This window comes from Diceros bicornis, chromosome X (genome assembly GCF_020826845.1).
Source record: "Diceros bicornis minor isolate mBicDic1 chromosome X, mDicBic1.mat.cur, whole genome shotgun sequence".
NCBI lineage: Eukaryota > Metazoa > Chordata > Mammalia > Perissodactyla > Rhinocerotidae > Diceros > Diceros bicornis.
Window position 1 is genome coordinate 67578622 of NC_080781.1, and position 26351 is coordinate 67604972.

At 46.5% G+C, this 26351-nt stretch overlaps 1 protein-coding gene across 1 annotated transcript in view; it reads left to right on the plus strand.

Annotated features, from left to right (window-relative positions):
- Window positions 1-242: 242 nt before the first annotated feature.
- The window catches only part of SLC16A2 (solute carrier family 16 member 2), a 111705-nt gene continuing 85596 nt past the window's right edge, over window positions 243-26351 (plus strand). Inside the window, exon 1 of the mRNA XM_058536203.1 lies at window positions 243-823. Within this exon, the coding sequence (XP_058392186.1) occupies window positions 388-823 (436 nt within the window). The 5' untranslated portion in view covers window positions 243-387. The remainder of the gene's footprint in view (window positions 824-26351) is intronic.

Genomic DNA, 26351 nt, shown 5'->3' on the forward strand with positions numbered 1-26351 from the left:
CAAGGAGGACAGGATTCAGTAGTTTGAAAAGGGAGTTGAGGGAGGCAGCGACGACTAGAGTAGGTAGGCGAGTATGAGGAGGAGGAGGAAGGGCTGGGGAGAAGAGCGAGGCTGTAGCGGCTGCCTGTTAAGGGAGGAAGAGGTGGGGGGGAGGAGGAGGGGGAGGAGAGAGATGACATGGGGAGAGGAGGAGGTGGGGTGGACGGGGGAGGAGAAGGAGAGGGCTCGAGGGACCTTCTGTAGCGGGACAAGCTGGCCAGCTGGGGCGCGGAGCTGGGAGGAGGAGGCAGCGGCGGCAGTAGCGCTTGGAGCAGCAGCAGCAGCAGAAACAAGTACCAGCCACACAGCGGCTCCTTGGGCCCGAGCAGCCACAGTCCCCCAACCGCGATGGCGCTGCAAAGCCCGGCGAGCGAGGAAGCCAAGGGGCCCTGGTGGGAGGCAGACCAGGAACAGCAGGAGCGGGTGGGTAACCCCGAGCCGGAGCCGGAGCCGGAGCCAGAGCCCGAGCCCGTGCCAGTGCCCCCACCCGAGCCCCAGCCAGAGCCCCAGCCGGAGCCCCAGCCCCTACCGGACCCTGCACCCCTGCCGGAGCTGGAGTTTGAGCCCGAGCCCGAGCGTGAACACGAGCCCACGCCCACCGTGGAGACCTGCGGCACGGCGCGCAGTTTCCAGCCCCCCGAAGGTGGCTTTGGCTGGATGGTGGTCTTCGCTGCCACCTGGTGCAACGGTTCCATCTTCGGCATCCAGAACTCCTTCGGGATCCTCTACTCCATGCTGCTGCAGGAGGAAAGAGAGAAAAATCGCCAAGTGGAGTTCCAAGCAGGTGAGTGGCCCCGCGCGCCCGTCCTGGCATTCTAGGCAAGGGTGTCCCCTCCCGCTGCTGCCGACCCCATACCTCCTGGTCCAAGGCGCCCCTCCAGCTCGCCACTCCGACTCCTTCCCCTTGCCCCTTGCCCATGGCGCTGGTAAGGCGCGGGTTGCGGGGCTCTAAGCAGCCTTGGCTGTGGAGCCTAGGCGCAAGACGTCCCGGGGGTGGAACCTGGGACATCCATTGATCACAGGTAAGGAATGAACTTTTTTTGCCCTGGGACAAATCCAGACGCACCTTTTGGGTTTGTTTAAAGTACTCTGACCTTCTGTACTTGGGGAATATATTTGCAGAATGTTTTTGGGGGGAGGCGGGGGCGAAGTCATGGAGAGAGAAGAGAGTTGGGAGGCTGGGAGGGCTTTGAGAGCAACACCGTACTGCAGATCTCCGCAGCAGCCCCTGTTCCTGTACGGAGAGCGGAGGTGTTTTCTGTCAGAAACACTTTAGGAATCCTGGTGACTCTGAGTGAAGAGTCAAACACATGGCAGGCGTGTGTGTCCGCAGGACAGAGAGGAAAGGAGTGAGGGAGTGCGAGTGGGGGTGTGCGCGCGTCGCTTCCCTCCCCCCACCCCACCTCGTGGTTACGGCCCAGCTGGGCCCCGCCGTCCTCTGCCACTCTGAGCGAACGAGCGGATCTCCGTGCCCTCTGAGCTGAACCCCAAAGCAGGCAGGGAGGCGGTCTCCTGCCCGAGAGGCTTGAGGCGGCTGACAGGCTGGGCCCTGCGGCTCACTCGGTGCGGCCCCCAACCTCAGCAATGCCCTTCCTGGCGCCCCGCGCCTCTCCGCTGTCTGCGGGGTGCCTAGTTCGGCCTTAGCCGGGAATGCCGGCCTTCAGCCCTCCGGCTTTCGCGTAGAGCTGACTTCGTCTTTTTCCCTAAGACAAGCAGGGCTGGAGGTCGTCGCCGTTGCTCTCCAGGCCCGCAGCCGCAGGACTGCAGGCTTGCGCGCTCCTTGCATTGAGCCCGCCTGTGGGCTTGGAGAAGTCAGAGGAGCCATCCCGCTTTCTCAGCAAGCCACCGGTGAAGCCCCTCAGCAGTTCTGATGAGGAGTCTCTGGAGGGATCCAAGGGGCTTGGGATGCCCTCTCCCTCAAGGCTCACTCCCTCTTGTGGCTCCTCAGGACAGCTCCACTCGCGACCTGCCATAAGTTCCATAAGTTCGCGGCTCGGAATATGTGTGGCTTTTCACAGTGTTGCCCTGGGGCTGAAGGGTTCCCTCCTCTCGCCACCCCCAACATGTGCTTCTGTTCTCTGAGGTGTCTGGTGATTATTTAGTGAATATAGAAATCTTGAATTCTGGGGCATCCACCTGTGGATTCCCTAGACCCTTGGAGAGCCTCTCCTACCTCTCTCAACCAAGGACTCATTTTTTTTTAGTTTGCAGCTTTGCTGGGCTGCCCTTGAAGAAGGGGTTTTGGGGCTCTTGGTGCCTCCGACCTTGTGACCCAGTGGTGCTGAAGTGTGTGGACCCCACTTTAAAGTTCGAGTGTGTGTCAGTGACTGTCTAGGGCTGTCTGAGGACTGCCTCGGCCATATTGACACCTGAGTGGAGGGGGTCCCTGGACTTTGTGGAACAACTTTTTGGGGGGAAGGTCATTGCCACACTTTGATGCAATTCAGAGGCTCTTGGGCAGGGAGCCAGAGCAAAGCCTCTGGCTGTTGCCTAGGTTACCTCCGAGGGCACCTGCTGAGTATTGCCCTGTGGTTGAAGGCAGGCTGTTGGCCTTCAGGGTCAGTGGCAAAGTCTGGGTGAAACTTCAAGGGAGGTAGTGGGGGATGGGCTGAAGCTAGGCCCTGGCATTCATGTGGTGTGAGCAGACCTAGAGCTGGGGCCTTAGGGGTGTGTAATAAAACTTGGAAAAACCACTATTTTACCAGGAAGAGGTTCACTGCTGGGGAACAAACTTCAAAGTAGGTGATCATAGAGGACTCAGAGGGAGGGCTGGCTGGGACTTTCCGGTCAAGACCTCACAGTGCAGCCGGGAAGGGGGGCTTCAGTGGGCTGTGCAGAGGTGTGGCTGTTGTGTACTCTGACACAGACTAGGTCCATTGAGGGGCTGGGGTTACTGGTTTACATTACGGTGAGTATAGGTCAGGAAGGGACAGAAAGGAATTTGGTATGTCCCCAGGGTCTCAGAATATTTTGGCTTGGGTCCTTGAATTCATGAAAGTTATATTTGATACTAGAGGCTCTCGGGAACACCTCAGTTTTTATTTTGAACAAGTCAGGAATGCTCCACCACATTCCTGAACTCCTAGAAAATCTCATCCTCAGCACTACCTTTCTTGAGCCCCTCAGCTTTCCCAAGCAACCATTCAGATTCTGAGATTCCAAATGTTTCTCTGCCTCCACACACTTTCTGTAGTTTACCCCAAATTTCCCAGACCTGTGCTGCAGCGCTGGTGTCTCAAAGGGATAGAAGAAGCCAGTAGAAGCTTGCTAAAATCTTTATCAGCCAGCATTTGCCCCATAGCCATTCTGGGGACCATGGAACATACACCCTCATAGTCAAGGAGGTTGGTGCACTGTCCATTTTTATTATTGTGGTGCACTGTCCGTTTCTATTAATATATGACATGACTTCCATCTCTAAAAATCTATGAATTTAGTGTTTGGAGGCACCACACAACCCAAATTGTCTTTGGCTAGGCCTAATATCTTCACAGCCCTAAAGCTGCACTGATTGGCTTAATGGGTCTAAGGTTCTGCAGATAGTTGGGACTGTTGTGATGGAGCCCCAGGAAAAGGTAGTTTTGATGTTTGGGGGCTAAGTCCACATGAGGGGGTCTCTGGGCATTGGAAAAAGCCATGGAGTAAAGAAGGGAAGTGCAATTCAGGCCATTCTAGAGCATGCAATGTATGGTCTTTGTGGACTCTGTGAGGTAGTACACTTCTGTGGTGGCACTAGCCACTAAATTACTGACTTTGGGAGCCAGGTATCTTTTGAGCAAATCTGCCAATGTCTTGCCTTTGGCTGAAGGCTTTTGCCTATGTCCAGAGAAGCTATATTAGGTTTGTTCAGAGCCTGCCATGAAGCTTTGGGCCACAGGGCAATTGGCCAGGTATCTTTCAAGCCACTCCTCTGCCTCTTCTCCAACCAACTGGGTCCCAAGCTGGGACTTTGACTCATATTGGAAGGAAAGAAGAGGAGAGGTTGGAGTATTTGGAAGACAACCAGAGGGATGTTTGTTTGAGCTGGAGTAGCTGGGTTGAGGCTGGATTCCTGGCTCACTGTCCAGTGGCCTCAAATGCTCATTCTAAGTCTAAATCTGCACCCCAAGGGGCTGGTGATCTCAATAATACCAGCTAGGCAGTGACCAGGAGTTAGATACCTTGTGCCCCTGACTTGCTCTGTGACTTTGAGTGGGCACCTTACCTCTCTGTACCTCAGTTTACCTATCTGTAAAATGAGAGGGTGTGACTAGATGACCTTTCTAGCTCTGCCATTCTATCTTTCTAGAATTATGTGATATTTTGTTCTTTACTATTCACCAAATTTTGACTCAATCAGACAAATGAAAATTTGTTAATCTGCCTGAATGAAGGTGCAGACAGGTTGGGAGGAGATTGGGAAAGCAATGAAAAGCCATATAGATATCATTTTCCCATGTCGTGTGCATTTAAAGACTATGGAGCTGCTCATATTATACTGATGTAGTTGAAAAGACCCACTCCATTTTGCCCAGTATAAAAAGGCAACTCTGGATGTACAACTGCTTCTCCTAGAATGCCCTGTTCAGCATAGAAATGGGCTTCCAGGAGAATTCCCTCGACTTAGCCTGTGGCAGGCTAGCAGAGTGGGTCTGTATGCTGCTGTTTCCCAGCATTTGAGCCTGTTCTTAAAAAGCATGAAACTTCAAGTAGTCCCTTAAGTTTCAGTTTAGACCCCTCTCCTGAAACTTAATTTCCCACAGCTCATTCTCATTTCTCAGAAATGCATGGTTAGTATGACCTTGGTTTGCTGTTACTTCAGGATAAAAGAGTAAACCAAGATTCCTAAATGCAATACAGTGGTTTCCTTCAAGGGGATTCAGACAGGGCATCTTTATAGCTGGCTCAGGGCTGCTGCCTGGGTCCCATTGTGGTGGGTATGGGAAGGCTGCTGCTTGCGATCCTGGAGAAGGCCCTATTGGGTATCCATAATCCATGGTCAACTTCAGCTTCACTCAGGGCTTAGCTGAGAGTGTGGCTGCTGAAGTAGCAGGCACAGAACTCTCTCTCCTTTTCCCTGAATTTATACTTGCTTGTCATTGGAAATATTTTCTCCAGTGCCATGAAGAGTAAACAAGCAGCTGCACCGTCAACATTTGCAGAGATATGTAAAGGATACCATCTCGACCTTTTGAGCAGATCAGTTTCCCAGGAGGTTGTGCTGCTTTTCCCACCAGCATCTTTTTGTTTTGTTGCATTTTGAAAAGAAAGAATCATTTACTCTTTTTATATTGTGCGAATGATGGAGTGGGATTTCCTATCTTGAAAGGAACCGTCTCACCTGGGATTGATGAGCAACCTTGAGAGAAAAAGCTTTATTCGTAAAAAGCACACACACACACACACACACACACACACACACACACCCCGTACACTTCAAGCCATGGATTTTGAATATTCCATCTGAAAGAAGTCTTTTCCCATCTGTCTATGAAATCAGGTTTAACCTAACAGAGGCTTCTGTAGGGGTTATGGGGGACTAGTGCAAAGGACTCAGACTGGGAAACTTGTTAGGTGAGAGTGATGGAGAGAATATGACCAGCCTGGATTGTACCTCTTGGCCTGGACCCCTTTGCAACTCCCCAACAGTGAGGCTTTGAAACATTTATTCCAAATTTCTTTCTGCTTCCATCCTCCGCTTATCCTGCATCTTCTCAGTACTCAAAGGTTACTGGGAAGGGGGTTTAGGACACTCTAACCCTCTCCCGTTTTAGGGTGACAGAGGACTAAGCCAAAGGACATTTAATCACCTGCCTTGAAGGTGGGTTCTGTGGTTACTAACTAAATTGGCACCTATTTGTGGGTGGAGAATGTGGCCTGTTTGGGTGGCTTGAGGAAGTACATGCCTCTTCATCCTGGTAGTCTTGACCTCCTCTATCCTCTATTTTGTGTAGTTTCTGGGGTTGGTAGGAGAAGGAATGAAATTCGTTGTCCCAACCACATATTTTCTTGGCTCCTCCTATTTTCATGGTGCATTTGTATCACCTTTGCTAGATATGCCACCCCATTTCCTCTCAGTATTGTTCTCTCTCTTCTCTGTCTTTCCCTTGCTCAGTTAGAGAAACAACGAGAGTTTCGGATGTTGTACAGGCCCAACTCCAGCCTGGATCTCAGGCCCATTCCTACACATCCCATAGAGGCATCTCTTTCTTTTTCCCCTTTCTCCCCTCTCTTACTTTCCACTTTCTGGAGGAATAGCAACTTTTTCTAGAGCACTCAAGAGTGTGGAAGCCATCACCTCTGGATTTTTGCAGTAAGATAGCTGCTATGAAACCCTTTTTGTCATTTCCGCATTTCCTCTTTTCATAGTCCCAGGACACCAGCCAAGGAGATAGTATTGTGGCAGGTCTTATTAGTATTCAACAAATGTCCTTTTCAGTTGCACCCCTTTCTCTTCAAATCCTCACTATCACTGTTCACCATCTCTTGGACCAACTGAACCTCCAGAGATTTCAGATTGGTTTTCAGTAGCTTCAAGGGTTCTAGATAGAACAGAAGTCTTCATTCTTTTTTGAGCCCCTATCATCTCTCTTCTTGCCAAAATATACTGCATAATGGATTGTAGAGGAGTTGGAGAAGGGAGGAGACAGACACCCAAGTCCTAGCTAGAGTCAAAAGTGCCTTCAGTGAGGGTGGAGAGGGAGGAAATGAAGCTCCCAGGTTAGTTCCTTCCCTGCTTCTATGCGGCTGAAGGGAAAAGTGAAAGGGAAATATTGCTAAACAAGCAGTCCCCACATCGTTTCTTTGCCCAACTTATTCTGTGGATCTGCACACCTATCCTCTTACCCAGGCTGGAAGAATATGTGCGTGCACCCGTGTGTCCAGACCCGTGTGTATGTGTGTATAGCTGGGCGTGTGATGTCTGTCTGGGCCAGTTAGCACATGGCTTAGAACATGGTGCCATAGGTCACAGGTTCGGTCACTTGTTAGGTCACTGAGTTTCTAAGAAAGAAAAGAAATTTCTTCTGTTCACCACTCATGCCCCTCATGTGTGGTTGCCACTAATCCCAAGGGGACCAGGTAGAAGTATGAAGATGACTCCTTATGAGCCCTTCCTGCTACTGGAAAAAAGACTCGAAGAGCACAGCCTAATGATGGCTGCTCTGCTGCAGTCCACAGTGTGATTTCTTTGACTTCTTCGATTTCTTTGATTTACTTTTATAGGACTATGAAGGGTCAAATGAGATGGTGTATGTGAAAGATCTTTTTTAGCCCCTTACTTCTGTTAAGCATAATAATAACAATAATAATAATAATAATAATAACTAACATTTATTTAGCATTTAGCAAGTAGCTCTGTGCCAGGAATCATATTAAGCACTTTACATGTACCAACTCATTTTAATTCTCAGCAAACTTATGAGGTAGGTACCATTATTTCCTCCATTTTGCAGATAAAGAGACAGAGGCACAGAAGTTAAATAACTTGCTGAAGCTCATATAGCAAATAATGGCAGAACCAGGATTTGAACCCAGAGTCTGAGTCCAGAACTCCTGCTTTTAGATATCACCTAATACATAGTAAAGACTGAAAGACTGGGTGGGGGGCAGCTACCAAGGGGGAATTGCTGCAGAGTTTTTCATTCCTGTAGCCTCAGGACGTCCTTATGACTAAGGGATAGAAAGAGATGACCAAGAAAGGATTTAGTAAAAAAAAAAGTCTGACAGTCTTGTGATACATGACATACTCCTCTAACCACCTATCTTACTCTACCCAGAGTTATGATCCTTGGGTCCAAAAAGGGCCAGAGAAACAGTCTCTTCTCAGTTGTTTAGCCCTGAACAAGTCACAGAATCTTTCAAGTCTTCAGGGTTCTCATTTGCATGATGGGATTAACAGTATTTGCTTTTATAGGACTATGAAGGGTCAAATGAGATTGTGTATGTGAAAGATCTTTGTAAATTGTGAAGGGGTGGTTGTTGTTATTATTATTTTACAGTAACCTTTTCCAGCCCCTATAAATTGAGTTGCTATACCTTTCTCTAAATGTTTCTGGAAGAGGAATCAACCCCTCCTCCCCATCTTCCACCTCCTCACTCCATCTCTTCCCCGTCTCCCTTCTGTATTCTTCTGCAGTTTGACCCGGGTGTCCTGTAGCTAAGGACTGGCTGTGTTTTTTTATTCCTCACTTCTCTGAGAGGCCAGGGAGAGGAGGGCCTAGATCCCAAGTCATATACATTCAAGGAAACAAGGCATGTTGAAATATTTACAGCTCTTGGCAGGAGTTCACAAACCTCCCTACAGAATCAAGGACTGAAGTTTTTAGTAGGAGTTGCTAGGGATTGGGGGTGGATGGTGGGTGGAGTTAGGGTGTCACTTCCTCCCGAGGGTCTCTCACAGATCCTCTGTTGTCCTGCAGGTAGTGAAAAAGAAGGAAAGGGATATTTAGGGTCAGAAGATCTGGGCCAGGGGACGTTAAGCATAGAAGGGGCCTTGCTCCTTTGTATTCAGTTTTGGAGTGGGCCAATTTCCTTGTGTTCTAAACAGGATAGCCCCGGAGAACAGAAGCCACAGAAGGCTAGAGGCCTGGAGGGAGGACTGCAATAGCAGTTTTGAGCAAGCATTTCAGTGACCACTTAGGGAACCTCCATTAAGATCATCCAGTAGGCAAATCAGAATGGAAATATTCCTCTTTCTTGTTGCAAACAACAAAACAAAATCCCCAAGCTCTTCCTAGAGACTAAGATTTCAAATATAGTAGGACTTACCATCTTGATTTTCAGTTATTTAAATGTCTGAGCTGGAAGGCGTTTTAGAGACCACCTGATCCTACCTCATCTGGTTCCCATTTTACAGGTAAAGAACTGAGATCTGGAAAGACGTGACCTCAATCAGCATTAAGGGAAGATGATTGTAGTGGAGGTTGGTTTGTAAGAGAGGTGCAAAGGGTGGGGCTTCTGGCATCCTGGGAGTTCCCCAATTCAATCACTGGCATACTGCTCCCTTCATCTCTCACTGAACTTTTCCAAAGTCGATCCCCAGGCACTACTTTGTGGAAAGAGATTGTATTGTGTTTTAACAAATGTAATTTTAGGGGCCAGCCCTGTGGCATAGTGGTTAAGTTTGCGTGCTCCACTTTGGCAGCCCTGGGTTCGCAGGTTGGAATCCCAGGCGCGGACCTACGTACCACCCATCAAGCCATGCTGTGGAGGCATCCTATATACAAAATAGAGGAAGATGGGCATGGATGTTGGCTCAGGGCTAATCTCCCTCAGCAAGAAGAGGAAGATTAACAAGGGATGTTAGCTTAGGGCCGATCTTCCTCACCTAAAAAATAAATAAAATAAATAAATAAATGTAATTTTATTTGTTTAACGTGAGACAAAATTCAAGAGGTACAACAGTGACAAGTCTCTCTCCCACTCCTGTCTCCCAGCTACCCTGTTCCCCTCCCTAGAGGCCACCAGTGTTATTTGGTGTATCCTTCCAGAGATAGTCTGTATATGTACAAGCAATTGTGTGTGTGTGTGTGTGTGTGTGTGCGTGTACACACCCTATTTTTTAAAATGGAAATGGTAGCCTTTAACTCACATTACCCTCTACCTTGCCTTTTATACTTCAAAATATATCTTGGATATTATAACACATTAAGTCCATAAGGTCCTTACTCTTTTTTATAACTGCACAGTGTTCTGTTATATGGATATATCATAATTTATTTAATCGATACTTTGCTAATAGGCATTCAAGCTGTTACCAGACTTTGAATATGGGCTTTGGATCAAACAGAACTAGATTCAATTACTTACCACATGGCTGGCCTTGACAAAGGTTTTATCTTCTTGAAGTCTGAGTTTTCTCATATGTAAAATAGGGATAATAATAACATCTGTCATTAAAGGTGTGGAGATTAAATGAGATGAGGCATATAAAACATCTAGCATACAGCCTGGCACATATTAAGTGTTCAATAAATGTTAGTTCTCTCTCTGCTCACAAGCCCTCCCCATACCCTCCACCTCCAATTCAATTAATGTTTGGTCAATTCAAGTCAATAGGTGTTTATTATGTGCTAGGCTGGACTTTGGATGAGCCAGAGAAGGAAAAGTGTCCCTCAAGAAGCTTATAATTTCTTTGATAAGACATAACATACCAAACAACCACAGATCACTGCTAAGTAGTAAAAATACGTGTGTATATAAAATTGAATGCAATTTTTGTGTGGTGATATGGAAGAGGAGAGATGAGTGTGAGGGCTGGAGGAATCAAGGAAGGTTTGCTGGTAGAGTTGTAACTTGAAATGGAATTTAGCTAAGTGGGGAGGAGCCTGTGAATTGGGCAGTGGTAGGATGAAGGTTGAGAACTGGACAGTTTGGTTGTTGCTCAGAGTCTGGCTCTTTGCCCTGTGGGAGTCCAGTTAGTCACTATTCCTCATTAGGCCCTGACCCAGCAGGTGGGGTGGAGTGGAGGGGTAGAAGGAGAAGAAAATACTGAGGACATTTGGAGTGAAGGGCACGTGGTGGGGGGATGTCTAGGCATTGGGCCACAGACTGAGGTGCCTGAAAATGGTTGTGGCATAGCCCGCCCAGCCTACACCACCTGCTCTTCCATGTCAGCAGCCCGTGCACTTTTTCTAAGAGATCTGAGGGAAGGGATAAAGGACCTGAGAGCAGAAGTGGCAGCAGCTCTCAGCCCCTCATCCTGAGTCCCAAACAGGCTTCCAGATGCTGTGAGCCCCAGGAGAGGGGGAGACTATTGAGTGGTAATAATCACCTCTGTGTGTGGCACATGGTAGTTTACATCTTAGTTGATGTTTATCCTTGCAATAGAGACAGTTATGAAATAAAATACTCAGTTGAATCTCATCATATACCAACATCTTTGATCACAACACGTGCTGTGTTGAAGGGTTCTGGAAAATGAAAAGTCAATGTGGTTTGTATTAGTTAGGGAAAAGTTCATGGTGGGGAAAGGCTGTGTAGAGATTCATATACCCATTTTATAGTTGTGGAAAATGGAGAGCAGACTGAGGAGAAGTGAGTGGCCTAAGGTCATACACTTAATGTTTAGCACGGCTGATACTAAAACCCACATCTCCCAATTCCATGTTCCATGGGCACAGAGATGTAGGATCTCCCTGAAAGCTGGAATAGAGTTTTCTCTAAACTTGATAGCAGCCTGAAGTTTAAATGTATGGATAAGAAGCAGTATGGCATGATGAAAAACAAACAAACAATTGTGAGTCAAAAAGTTAAGGGGATGGAAATGAGGGTCATGGAAGGAAGGATATGGGCATAGCTAAGGCCTGCTGGCTGGGATCAAGAAAGAGTGCTGGATTAGGAGTCAGGATACCTGGGTTCTGCTTCTGGTCTGCTACTGTCTTTGTGACACTGACAAGTCCCTTCTCCTTTCTGGGCCTCAATTTCTTCACTTATACAATGAGAAAGCTGGACCTCCCAGAGACTTAATGGTGCTTAGAACCAATGGTTTCTATACACTAAAAAGGCCTTGGGTACTTCCTGGGAAGGGGTTGAGAGTGATGGGGAACAGTGAGGTAGTGAGTATAAGAGTACAACTTCTTCAATGAAAATGGAATACAGATTCTCCCAGAGTTGAGAAAAGATAAGTTTTGGAAAGGGTAGCTGTCCCATGGTCTCTATCCTATCTCCTTGGAGAATTCCATCTAAGAGAGGTAAAGAGAGAGCATGTGTGCACAAGTAAGCAAGTACCTCAATGCAAAGCTGAGATTTGGTGGGGCAGATTATGATATGGTGAGTCAACATGCCTGGAAATCTCTCCGAATATTCTCCACTTTAAGATCACTGTTCTTAGATCTTGGCTTTATTTTTAAAAAGGGATTTATGTTTTATAGGCAAAGTATCATTGAGAGTCCTTCTTTCATAGAGCCCTCTTGAGTGAGCACTGACGCTGGAGCCAAACTGCCTGGGTAAGTCCTGGCTCCACCATTTAGTAGCTGTGTGTCCTTAGGCAGGGCACTTTACCTCTCTGTGCGGCTATTTCGTCATTTGTAAGAGGAGGATAGCAAGAGTACTTCCCACATAGGGTTGTTAACTGAATTATATATAGCTTAGAACAGTATCTGGCACATGGTAAGTGCTGTACAAGCATTTGCTCTTCTTATTATCTCCCTAGTAGGTTAGTGTAACCCCAAGTGAGCCTAAAGGAGCTTTGAATTACTCAGTCAGGAGTTCTAGGGGTAAGGATGCCTTGTCAAGGCACCATCTGGACTGCTCTGATGTTGATCATGCCCAGGACCAGATTAAGACCTTTAGAGGCCCTAAGCCCTGTTTTTCTGACTGCCAAATTCTGAAACAATTCATTAAATCTATACTTTTTTCATTTTTGGGTGGCCCTGCTTCACTGGTGCCCTAAACTCATACTTAGTCCACCTGTTGGGTAATCCTGCACTGGCCACGTCAGCCTATAAGCTCCTCCCCAAGTTCTGGAGGGAACCAATGACTGTGGGTGGTCTACACATCCACATACAACAGTTTTAAACCTGAACAGCTCCATCCACAACAAGGTGCTTTGCATTCCCACCTCCTAAGAGCTTATCCTACCAAGCCTCATGACCTCCTTGCTGGTTGGGACCTCCCATCCTATTACTTGGAAAGAGGGTTTATCTTCTGGAGCCAGCAGAAGGGAAGGACAAATTCCTGGAAGTCCCAATAGGGGCCCCCTGTGTGTGGGGGGAAGCTCTAAACATTAGCAAGTTAAAATTCTGGTTGGGATGACTGAGCACAGTCATAGTAGAGAAAGGGAATGGTGAGGACTTCCTGCCTCCAGATAACTAGGAGACCATCCCCCCTCCCCTGAGCCCTGACTTCTCCAAGCACTTAAAATCAGGGATCCTGAAACTTTGGAGTCATTATCATTATCTCCATTACTCTTGACCATGTTCTAACCATCCAAATGGTGAACAACAGGACAGTTGTGTGTTCTAAGAGCCACAATGTTTTTTGCCTTGACCTAGATTTTGCCTATGGAAAGACTAGCCAAAAGCAAGTTTTCCTTAGATCTGCTGGCCAGCCAGCTGGAGGGACCTGGTGGCCAAGGTAAGGGAGGTTATCAGGACCCCAGACAGATTCATTTGCTGCCTTGTCCTGGGATGGCACCACTCACATTCAGGCCTAGCCAGGCCTGTGCTACCTGCCCTCCTCACAGAATGTCTCAAACATGGAAGGCTCAGGTGGAACTGGTCAGACCAGATGTTGGGAGCCTGTGGTTTTTAGGAAGAGAAAGACAAACAGCCAGAGGAGAGAATAGGGAGAGAACAAACCTATTGTCCCAGCTCCTAACCCTAGGAAGCCCCCCAAGGGATCCAGGATATCACCAGTGAACACTTGCTCAAGGAGACCAAGGCTCATCTGTATCTCATGAGTGGACATGGCTAGTGTCTCCAGACAGGACCAGCAACATGCAGGCCACTCTCCAGACAATGGCTCAACAGAGAATAGCACTGGCCCTCGGGACCTCTTCCTTTTCATGGAATTTGTTTTAGCACTGACAGAAAAGGTGGCCTTGGAAGGGGAGTCATAAAGAAGACTCTGAAGTTCAAGTTCCCTTTGCTTCATTTCTCCCTGTGCTGTGTGGTATAGGGTAAGTCATAGGATCTGACATCAGATAGACCAGTGTTAGAGTCCTGACTTTGCCATTTACCTAATCTGCAACCTTGGCCAAGTCACTTGGCCTCTCTGAGCCTCACTTTCCCTATCTGTAAAATAGGGGGAGGGAGTAAAATCTCTATTTCACAGTCTTGTGATGAGATTCAAATGAGAGGATGGATGTGACAGCCCTTTGAAAACTGCTTTGACCCTTACATATGAATTATCATTATGGCTGCCAGGTACATAAGTTTATCTGTAGATTTGCACATGTGTTCATGCATGTATAGCTGGATTGAGGCATTGCCAATGATGCACATGTGTATAAGCAACCACTTTCTGTACAAAACTATACACATAATCTGACCTTAAACCTGAACTCATGACATAGACAACTAGAAGCACACACCCATAGGCACATACATACACATTTATCTACATGGATAGATTCTTTCTCTTTCTCTTACACATATACCCACACACAGACAGATGTATATGTATCTATGTGCATGCATATGTACATATATGTACAGCCCCATATCTACACAGGTGAGCATACCATAACCTCCAGCTTCTCCTCACACTATTCAGTTTTCTAAGGGTCTGAAAAGGGCCCTGTTTTTAAATTTCCCCACTTCATACTAATAATGTCCCTTTTACCCTTCCTGGGGCCTCTTCCCTGCTTCCATCTTGTTTGCAGATTAGCACAGCTGCTGCCAAAATTCAAGCTGCAGTATGTGGTATCCACATGTTTGGAGAACATGGATCCTTGTCCAGTTGCTCTGTGAATAGCACTACAACTCTATTCTGCACAATATATTTATAGCCATGTTTGCAAAGAGTTGACAGCATTTTCAGATTTCTTTCAAAACACAATTAGTCCAGCCATGAAAATAGTCAATGGCCCACATGCCCTGAAGCTAAAAGAAATTGGGCAGCAGGCCTAATGAAAATTAGTCATGGAACCTAAATGAGGTTGAATCTCTCTCTCTCTCTCTGTGTCTCCCTTTCTCTCTCTCGCTCTCCTTTTGCCACTTTTTTTATTCCAAGTATCTCTGAGCCTGGCAGGGGGTGGGGTGGCATAGAGTATATTTGTTTCAGAGAGCCTGGGGTCATCAGAGCCTAATGTTTTGGGAGCAAGAAGAAGAAAAGGAGAAAAAAGTTAGGGCGTCGAGGATTATAAGCAGGAAGAATGTAGCTGGGGAATTAAATGGGGTGAAACCAAAAGGAGGAGGGTTAATGCCTCCTTTGAGGTCAACTAGAATGGCAAAGTGCCCCATCCTCCCCTTAATCACTGGGATGTGAGCAGTAAACTGTTTGGCTTATGTGCAAGGTTGGAACACTAAAAAGAATCTCTAGTGATAGAATTGAAGAGTTAAGCATAGTTAAAGAGCAAGATGGTTTCCCAGGAGGAGAGCAGGCCCAGGCCTGATGTGATGGGCCCCGTCCCAGGGTGAGAAGAGGTTTAGATAGGGCTATCAGATAATTTATTATCCAAACTGAGATAATTTTGAGAGTGAAAGGGGACACTATTAATATTATGCTGGGACAACAGGCATAAACTGGGATTATCCTAGGCAGACCAAGATTTATTTTCATTCTAGGTTTAGCCATATTGCTCCAGGCTGCCAGGAAAGGGCAAACTGTAAGGGCTCCTTACAAGATGACTTGAAAAATGTGTGTGTGTGTGTGTGTGTGTGTGTGTGTGTGTGTGTGTTGGGGTTGGGTAGCAGGGAATAGGGCAAGGAGATTCATCCTTGAGACTGGGGATTATTTACCCTGAATATGAATTCCTTTTCTTGTTGTTGTCCATAAGTATATAATGGAACCCCTTCCCAAATATCTTTATTTCCTGGTCAGCTTCAGAAGAGGAGAAAATGCGTGTGCGTATTTGTGTGTATGCAGTTTTGTGCATTGTATGTATGTATTTGTGTCAACATTTTGAAAGTATGTATGAGTGTGAGTGGGAATATGAGTATATGTAACTATGTGTAACTATGGGCATATACGTGTATATGGATGTGTGAGTGTATGAATGTGGATGTGGTGAGGATAAATGAGGGTATATGTGTGTGTGTGTGTGTGTGTGTGTGTGTGCACATGAGCATGTGTAGGGCAGAATCAGGCCTGAACCCCGGTTCATTGAGTTGTGAACTCCCTAACTTCCAGAGAGGAATCACATAGACCACCACCTTATTTTAAATGTGAGGAAACTGAGGCAAGTGTAATGAGACCTACTTTTACTATTTGCTTGGCAGTGGTTAAGGGTAGACTAGCAACAGTCACAATAATCCTAATTGGGAGCCAACTGCCAATCCATGCATTGGAATGAAAGCCCAGCTATTTCTTTAAGGTTTCTGAAAACAACGGGTGCTTGGAAAGTGTGGGAATAAGCTGCTGGAGAGTAAGCTTGAGGTGCCTGTGACTGGCCTGTGACAAGGCCTAGATTTGAGCACAAGGGGAAGATTTGACAGATGGTCAGTTCCCCTAGGCCTGCCTCCCTGAAGGACTCTGTGAAGTAATGGAAAGTTTCTAATGCTTTGAACATTGTTCACCATCCCCCCACCCCCACTCTCCCACACAACCTACAGATGAGGTTTGTCTTGGAGACAAACCTGGATAGTAAAGAACCACTAGAGACCTTCACAGGATGTAGGCCAGACATAAGCTGAAAGTGTCCCCAGACTGCGCAGTAAGAGAGAGGAAAGCCTCTCCTTCCCCCACTCTCTGACCTTTTTGCTCCTGCCCTCATCACTTTGGGCTCTGGGGCAAGGGAAATGGCGAGAGAGACCCCAGGAGTGTTAGAGTTGGCTGTTGAAATGGGAATTTGTGCCCCCAGGAGAAGGGTGGGTGACTACCTCATGAGCCTTGGCCTGTTCTGTCTGTGGCTTAGGAGTTAGCTGTGCAAGCGAGCAAGTGCAAGCCATGCATTAGCCCAGTGCTAATGAAGTGAAAACCCCAAACCATGGTCTAGTCCTCATCTGAACAAATTCAGCTTGCTTGAGCCTCTGTGTAGGCTGTATCCATTTGCCTGACCAGTCACATGAAGGATGAGGCAAAAGAGTATGGGGTGCTGCAGCAGAACTCTGAGAAAACAATCCAGGTCTCATGTCCTAGTGATATGCCAATTCAGATTCAGCCAATATTTATTGAACACTTACTATGTGCCTAGCACCATGCTAGACTTTTACATGTATTAATCACCTCATCAAACCCTCACAACAGCCCTATGAAGTAGGGTTAGTCCCATTAAGACACTCCCAGAGGTGAAGTGGCTTGCTCAGAGTAAAACAGCTAGTAATGGGGGAATCAGAATTCAACACAACTCTGCTTGATTAATGGTACTAAAGCCATTTACATTTAAAAGAAATTATTGAGAGTCCACTGCATGCCAGGCACTATGCTAAGATTTTTCTGTGGATTATCTCACTTAATCCTTAAAATAGTCCTATGGGGGATACTCCTCCCTTTTTTTTTACAGATAAGGGTATTGAGGAACAGAAATGTTAGGTAACTTACCAAGGTCAAGTGCTAGTACTGCACTAGTATAGCCTGTTGATTCCCAAGCCTAGGGTGTCTCTTCCCTGCTCCTCTGTGGATATCAGATTCCCCTTGTAAATGATTCCTAAGTCCTTTGAGCTTTGACATTCTAGAGGTCAGCAACTCTATGGTAAACATTCCCCATGAACTCAAGCAGCCTTGAGTCACTTGGCTGTGGTCCTCTGTCATGCTTCCCTTCCCACTAGGGTCTCTCCATGCATGGTGCAGAGGAAGAGGGGGCAAGTGGCCCCCAATCAGCTCAATCTGAGTTGGCCGGGGGCTCTAACTCAGCTCCCCCAACTCCTGGCCCCAGTTCCCAGGTGAAGTGCTTTCTGTAACAACCTCCAGAAGCTGCTCTGGGCTCTAGGCCTGGGGCCTGTAACTCTTTCACTTTGTGAAAAACAGGAAATATCTCCTTAAATTGGCAAATGAGAAAATCCTGCAAAAGAGGCCCAGGGAAGCTGTCTCCATGACTTATGTGATTATGCCCCTGTCTGTGTGCGTGTTTCTCTGGGTGCATGGTACAGCCAGGAGTTGCAGACATAGGTCAACCTTGATTCTGCATTGTCCACAGCCCTCCTTGGTCGGCTGAGATGAATATTTCCGTCCCTGCCTACTCTGTCAGATCTTTTCCTCTTGGAAGCTGCTGATGAATTTTCCATCCCTTTCTGAACCTCGAGCAGAAGAAGGCAGTTTGGTTCACAGAGTGATATTAGTCAGGGTATGGTACCTAGTGTGGGTAATATTGATCTACCCCATCAGAGGACGATCCACATGTTCCCAGTGGCCAGGGTCTGGGATGAACCAAGTTGTTTACGGAGGCAACATCTGGGGAGGGGAGTTTCACTAGGAGTGCCCTGAGCAGCACTTGGGAAATTACTATAGGGGGAGGGGTTGTGGTTCAGATACCTCCCCATTATCCTTTACCTTTCCTCATCTTGATGCTATCTGTCTTCCTTCTCTATACTGCCCTCCTCTTCAAACCTTGCTATCCTAGCACCATATCCTGCCCACCACTCCTCCACTCTTATTATTTGGTACAGGGGAAAGAGCATTTCACAGGGAATCAGAAAACATGGGTTCTACCACTATCTGCAAATTTCACCACTATCTCCCTGTGTAACTTTGGACAAGGTATTTTATTGCCCTGAACCTCAGTTCCCTCATTTGTAAAACAGGCAAAAACCAGACTGTTTTTTAAGGTTTGACTCAGGATATAAATGAAAAAAATAAAAACAGTATGCAAAAACATCTAGGACATTTCTGTTGCTTGTTTTGAGGCTCAAATTAGAGAATAAATTGGAAATATTGGTGAGCTCTGAAGTACTATTCACACAGAAGGAGTTGCTATTCTCAATGCTCCCTGTTCCCTGACTGCCTTTCCTTACACACGATAATTTAAATATAATCAGCCTTGTTAATGTCCTGTCCCCATCCGGTGTTTGTTCTGAAGACTAAGTAATCATTTGCTTCTGGAATCTCTATGTCTATGGTGGAGAATCACAAGGTTCCCAAATGGTCCTCTTTCTTCTCCTGGGACAAACTTAGCTGGGCTTTTCTGCACAGAAAGACTTTCTCATCTCACTCACAGGAGCAGTGGTAATCTCAAGTCAATGCAAACCAGGAGGAGAGATCTATTTGGGAACATGAGACTTGTCTCAGATGTTATTATTAGCCCATTATTGCAGATGAGGAAACTGAAGCTCAGGGAAGTGAAGTAAAGGAGACATAGATAATAAGTGGCAGGTTCTAAGTTGTATGTGTGTGTTGAGGTGGGTAGGAAGATCATCTGGAAGGACATGAGAGGTGAGAAGTCTGGGTTAGCTATTAAGATAACCATCAGTCTCCAGGAATCAAATAAAACCAGGCAGAAAGCCTAATAAAAATTAGGCAGTGCACCAAAAAGATACTGACTGTGCACTGCCTTTCTGTCTCTTTCTCTATTTGGCTTGGATTCCTGCAAAAAGACTCATTTTATTTCACCATATATAGTACTTTTTGCTAGGTTCTATGATCAGAGGGTCAAGGGGAGAGAGAGAACTAAGTGTCATGTTCTCGTGTCTGTATGAACAGGCGTACAATTGAGTACAGTGATTTATTAGGATATGTGTAGTGATCCCAGCACCTAACAGAATGCATTATATATAGTAAGGGCTTGATAAATGCGTATTGAAAGAAATGACGGCCAAAGGTAGGACAACATGGGCGTGTTTGGGGAAAGGTTAACGCGCTGTGGGCAAGAAGGCCCAAGTAGTTCATGCCTCTCACTCCAGGCATGCTAGCCAAAGCCAGGATCCACTGCTGACTTCTTAGGCCTTATTTGCAAGGCTGCTTTAAAGGTGTGATGTGTTTGGATTTGTTTTCCAGATCATTGTTCTTAACAACCAAGGTCAGAGTTTTCGGCTTTTCCTTTGACTGCTGACCGTGCCCTTCTGCCTAAGAAATCCCACAGGAAGTCCCTAAGCTTCACTTTGCTCCTGGACACCTGGCAAACGACTCTCCCATTTCCTTTCCCTATCTACGGACTCCGATTTTAGTTGTGGGGACAAGTTTTTTTTCCTTCTCCTCCTTCCCCTGAACTAATAAGGTTTCTTAATTCCAGAGTAGAGCCACACTGTCACCCATCCTCTGGCTGAGTCTGGAATTCCCAAAGCATGGTCTGCCTTGTCTGTACTCCAGGTGCAGCTAGACAGGGTAAATTTCCCCGACATTAGCCCTGTCCTCCCCTGGGCAGCCTGGCCTCCCCACCCCCAGTTTCCAGACTCAACTTAAGTGAATTCTCTGCCTTCTTTCTCCTTCACGATAAAAGCTGGCAGGAGGGAAAGGCTCCTCTCTTGCCAGCTTAGTGATGCCTTTGGATGGAGCAAGCAGATTGCATCCCAGGTTCTCATGGATTCTGACACATAATTATCCAGGGATTGGTAACTTAAGCTTGCGTACCTCTCATACAAAGACCAGAGTACTGGTGAGGTAAATTTGCAACAGAAGAAAATCTAGATGAAAGAACTTTTCAACTTTGAGAATTCTAAGACATTGTTACAGATACAGTTATCCCTAAGGCCTTGGATTCAGCCTCCTGCCTCCAGTCATGTCAGAGAGATGAAGGTCTCTATTTTATTTCTGTCGGAAGTTCAGATTTTGGCCTGGGGCTCAGGTGAAGATGAGGATGACAAAATGACAGAGTTACCTAACTGTTTGCAACAGAGTATGCATTCCTCCCCACCCAGTCCTGCCCCAGCATGTAATTGAATACCTCTACCTTTGCCACCCCTCAATAGGCTTTTGCCCTTCTCTTCCTAAATAAGGTTATTAAGTTATTGACTTACTTATTCAAATAAAACGTCCAACGTTCAAGAGACCATAGGTATCTTTGCAAGTTTTCAGAGAGGCCCATGGAACTCTCTTTGTGAAATGCCCAGACCTGAGTCATGTGAAGGTGGTTGCGTGATAAAGGCTTTTTGGATGGTGACATTGGTCTAAACTTGACTTAGATTCATAGAAGCTCAGTGCTAGAAGGTCCCCAGCGGTCATCTAGTCTGGTGGTTCCTGACCCTGGCTGACCATCAAAATTATCTAGGGAGTGTGTTAAAAATACGGCTTCTCTGGGACCCATGATAAACCTACTGAATCAGAGTTTCTGAGGTGGGGCCCCAAAGTCTATATTTTAATTAATCTCATCAGGTGACTCTGATAATAAGCCAGGTTTGGGAACTGCTTGGTTGAATCTTTTGATTTTTTTTAGATAAGGAAACTGAGGCTCAGAGGGACAGTGGCCTGCAGCAAAGTGGCCAGAAAGATAAATAAGGGCAGAGCCCTTCTGCCTTGGTTCTCACCATCCCCTCTTTGCATAGAACACCCACATTACTTCCTCTCATTCTGCCATTACTTATCTTTTCATGTATCCAGAACAAAGTACTTTGATGGTGGGACCATGTCAGATCCATCTCTGAGACCTCCAAGTCCTTGAGCTTGATCCTTGAAGCCAGGCTGCCAACTTGCTAGGCAAGTACACATTGTTAGCTCCTGTACTGCCATTTTTTTTCCAGGGATAAAGGGTTAGGCAGGAGCCGCAGGGTCCCTCTTCCTTTAAAAAGCAGAGCCGGCTGCAAAGTTTCAAGTGTGTGTGCTGCCAGAAATCTGCCCAGAACTGTGTGGGAGCTGGGAGCCCAGTTCTTATGCTGAGGGAGCCGGAATGTCTAGTGGCAGCGGGTTACCTGAAGCTCAGGCTGGGGCTGAGTGTCTGTTTGTTTATCTCGGGGAATTTTGGCCTTATTCCCATCACACTATCGCCAGCGGCAGCTTTAAGTGCAAGGATAATGACATGCTTTGAAAAATGCCTCAAACATCAATTACCCAGCATTGAGACAACCCCTGGGAGTTGTTCCTTCATGTCCACATCTTAAGCTGTGCTTATCAGTCTCACAGCACTGTGTTTCGCCCTGTCTAAGTCTGCAGAGCTGCCCACAGCTTTGACCTGCTGTTCTTCAGGGCCAGGGTAGGAAGTAGAATGGAAAGATGGCTGGTGAGAGGCAAGGCAGGGCTGACCTGTAGTTTGCATTTTTGTGCATTGAGATGAGCTCAGTGCCAAGCTGGGTAGGTGAGTATGGTGGAAGGAGCACTGACTGTCATTAGACCTGGGTTCTAGCCTCACTACTGCTATGTACACCTGCTGTGTGACTGTGAAGTGGGCCCTCACCTCTCCAAGCCTCAGTTTCCCCCCCTGCACAATGAGGAGGTTGGATTCAGAGCCTTTCAGTTCTTTTTTTTTTTTTTGTGAGGAAGATCAGCCCTGAGCTAACATCCATGCTAATCCTCCTCTTTTTTTGCTGAGGAAGAGCGGCTCTGAGCTAACATCTATTGCCAATCCTCCTCCTTCCCCCCCGCCAAAGCCCCAGTAGATAGTTGTGTGTCATAGTTGCACATCCTTCTAGTTGCTGTATGTGGGACGCGGCCTCAGCATGGCCGGAGAAGCGGTGCGTCGGTGCACGCCCGGGATCCTAACTCGGGCTGCCAGCAGTGGAGCGCGCACACTTAACCACTAAGCCACGGGGCCTGCCCCAGAGCCTTTCAGTTCTGATTAAATGGTGCTAATTCAAGAGCCAAGCTGTAGAGTCAGGGAGGGGGCACCTAATGGGTGATGCCCATTCCCTGACCTCATGGTGCCCTATTCATCCCACATCTTGAGTTCACTCTTGGAGAAGATATGTTATTACTCCAGGCTCAAGATATGACATCCAAAGCAATTTGCACAATATGTTCATGCCCTACTCTGCTGGCTTCAGTGGGCCTCAGCTGGCAATATCTTAGTGCAGCCTGGCTCTGCTGCACTCCAGATATTTCAGCTTCTTGAAGCCTGCCAGGTGCAACATAAAACTGCTTTTCCTACTGGATGTGGGTGCCTGAGGATATAGCTAACTCTGCTTTTCAGGATCCCCTCCCCGTTTCTCTCTTGCCTGCTCTGCAACATCTATAGGGCTTTTTAGCACATTGACTCCCTCAGCCACACACACCTCTAACTAGGTCACCTGCTGGCACTGGCTCAGGGCCAGCAGCCTGTGGTTTCTCTGACTGGAAAGGCCTTGATTCATCCTCTTGTGGGGAACTCTTCTGTTTGGCAGTTTTGCTCTGGGGATTTCTCCTCTGCCTAACCCTTCTCCTCCCAACAACCCTCCCTCCCTTCTTCTCCTCCCCATCCCTCACCCCAATCCCCTAGGGATAATGAGATGGTCTTTGTCTTGGAACAGGGCACTATGGTCTACCAGGAAGATCCACCTTTCCTCTACCTCCAGTGACAGCAACAAGGACTAGCTTAGGGAACTTTAGTATCTCCCGAGGCCATGACTAATAAACCGATAGTGTAAGCAAAACTCATGCACTTGCTATGCAAGCAAGCATCAAGAAAAGTCCTCTAGCCACCTCCTTCCAACCAAATTGCTTTCCTTATGCCCTTCCTATTGAGAAATTATGGACCTCTCATTGTATGCCCCAGGGCCTAACACAAGGCCTGGTTGGCACACAACAGACACTCAATAAATATTTGTTGAATGAGTAATGACTGAACAAATGAAGACTAAACAGACCTAAAAACCAAAGGAAATAGTGCTAGCTGAGTCAGGAGACCTGGATCCAATCCTAACCCATCTTTTAACCTTGGGCATATCCTTTCCTCTCTCTGGGTCTAAGTCTCTCTGTCTGTAGAATTGGGAACTGAACTCAATAGTCCTTCAGGGGTCTTTCATTTCTGGCACTTTACAACTCTGTGATCTGAACTCCTATACCAAACACTCACCACCCCAAGAAGTGAAAGAAACTTCCATCTGGTCATCAGATAGTATTTGGTTCATGCTGATGGGAAAAAAGAACTAAACTCTGGATTTTGGACCAAGTCAATTTCAGAGAAGCCACTGCCTTCCACCTTGACAATGGGGATTGCTGACTGGGTCTCACTTCCATGACTTAAAGGCACAACATTCAAGGTCCCCTGCTCCTTGCCCCCTCTACCCTGTCTTTGATGGCCCATGAGAAGTATGCTGCACAGATGGTGTCCCCTGGGCTCTAGTGATGGTTGGGGTGAGCAGGTGCCTGGAGATCTGAAAGTCTTGGTCATGGCAGAACAAAATCCTTGCCCCCTTTTGCAACCACATAGGTCTTGATTTTGAAAGTCTCATCCAGCCATAAAAATAAATACAGGCTCACCTGCCTGGGATTAAAGGAAACCAGGTAAAAAACCAGAAAAGGTAGAATCTCTCTTAGTTAGCCTTGGCTTTCTTGTCCTTCTGGATTGGGTTTCCATAGGGCTCTGTGGGTGAAGCACATGAACTTTAAAGACTCTTTTTATTAAGGATAACCTTTAAGAGAACTTCCAATTCTGGAAGTCTGTGATTCTCTGATTCCAAATATGTAACCAGTAGACAGGTAGTTCGTTTTGTGTGTGTTCTTTGAGTGTGGTGAGTCAGGCTGAGTGGAGTTGAGGTTAGGCAGAGGGTATGTGGGTATATGGTGAGTTTCAGAGGGGAAGTAGAGGCTGCTGTTTGAGGAAAGACAAAGCATGTTTATCAGACAAAGAATGTATGCAGCCTAAAAAGGGTAATGAATGAATTAAAATGCTGGTCACCCATACCTCCAACTCTACCTCATACATAAAGTTGGGCTCCATGATCAAACGTCAGATTTAGGCTAGATAATCTCAGAGGTATGTTCCAGTTCCACTGTTATTCTCTGACTCTATGAGATTATTCAGACTTGCAATGAACTTTTCCAATGATACCCCTGTGGTTACTTTCAATGTTTCATTCCAGGCAAGGAACAAATGACCATGTCATATGGCTAGACCTTGGTAGGCTTGGCCATAAAGTGACATGGAAGGTTGGTGGTTAGTGATGGGGGTGAGCTATGAGGCAGGGAGAACTCTTTGGATCCTCAGGGCCCAGTAGCTCAAGAAGGGATTATAAAGGAAGTATGTGGATGTGTGTGAGGGGGAATTTCTCATAGTGATGTGCCTATTTGCATTGAAATGTCATCCCCCAGGGAGTCCCACCACTTGTCAAAGGAGAATGTGACAGTTAAATGTGCCACACTGATCCAATGCCTTTGGTGTACTTGAGCCTCCTTAGTATTATAAAATAGGTGAGAATGAGCCTGGATTCAAATACGTCATGCTTTGTCAGAAAGAGAGCATAACCATTAGTAAGGGGCTTGGAGGATCCCATAGTTGAGAAAAGGGCCAAAGGAGGCCCTCTATTTCAAGAAGGGGAAAATTCAATATGCCTGTCGACTGTCAGAGCACAATTTGAGCTAAATGACTAGCAGCAGGTTGGTCCTTTACCCCCTTGGATCATGGTAAAATGACGAGAATAGAGTTGGCAAGCCCCCCAGGTGCCCTCCAGACTGGACATGCATTGAGGCCAGGCCAGCCAATTCCTACCACCTTTCCAGCTGCCAGCCTGCTCTTCTCCCTGAAGCATTACCACCACTGTTCTCAGCAGGGTGGATTTGAGAACTAGCCTGGACAGGGGCAGGGCTTCTCTTTTGTCCTATCAGGGGCAGTCTTATCAGCACCCATTCTAGGAAAGAGGAGCAGGGACATGCCCATAGCTCAGGTACCATTTTGAATTAGGGAGCAAGCAATGACCAACACAGAAGGGTGGAGGCCTAGAGCATGTGGGGACCTCAAAGTTTATCTAGTACAGAGTTCTTCAAAATGTGTATTACAACCCGTTAGTGGGTCATGAAATTAATTTAGAAGGTCACAATATGCGTTTTAAAAAATACAATGCATTAGAAAATGTCAGAGTTTGTCACACAGAATAGGGGTAATTACTGTTTGGGGAAATTTGTTTAAGGTACATATAAATATCACATGTATAGTTTTAAATATATATTAGTTATACATACATTTTACATCATGACACAAATGTGACATATACATATATATGTATGTGTAATACATATATATTTTTGTACATATAAATATACATAGATATATAAATATACACAGGTCTTTCATTAATGCTCATATCACATAGTTTCAATTGTCCTCAGTCTACAGTCTGCTCTCCTCTGGACACACTCCAGTTGGTTTTGTTTGTTGTTTTTGCTGAGGAAGACTGGCCCTGAGCTAACATCTGTTGCCAATCTTCCTCTTTTTGTATGTGAGCTGCCACCACAGCACGGCCACTGACAGACAAGTGTTGTTGGTCCACGCCTGGGAATCAAACCTGGGCTGCCGAAGCAGAGTGCACCGAAGTTAACCACTAGGCCACTGGGGCTGGGGCACCAGATGGTTTTAAAGTGTGTAGTCCTGGAACCACAGCAGCCTTCCAGGTGTAGTCTGCCCAGAGCAGAGGAAAGCACAACTATCTCCTCCTTTGTTCTGACCAGTACATTTTGGACAATTCAGTTCAAGATTTCCAATAAGGCAGCACGTCACAACTTTGATATTTATTGTACTTATTGTTGTCTAAAACCCCTAGGTATCTCTTACATATGCCTCTACTAAGCCATAGCTCCCTTATTCTACAGTTGTGCGGGTTGCTTTTTAATCCAAGTATAATAACTGTCATTTATCTCTGTTACAGTTTACCTTTCATCTTAACTCACCCTTTTTAAATCTACTTACACATCCCATCCATGACCATCTTCACACATATTTAAATCTGGTTTCATTG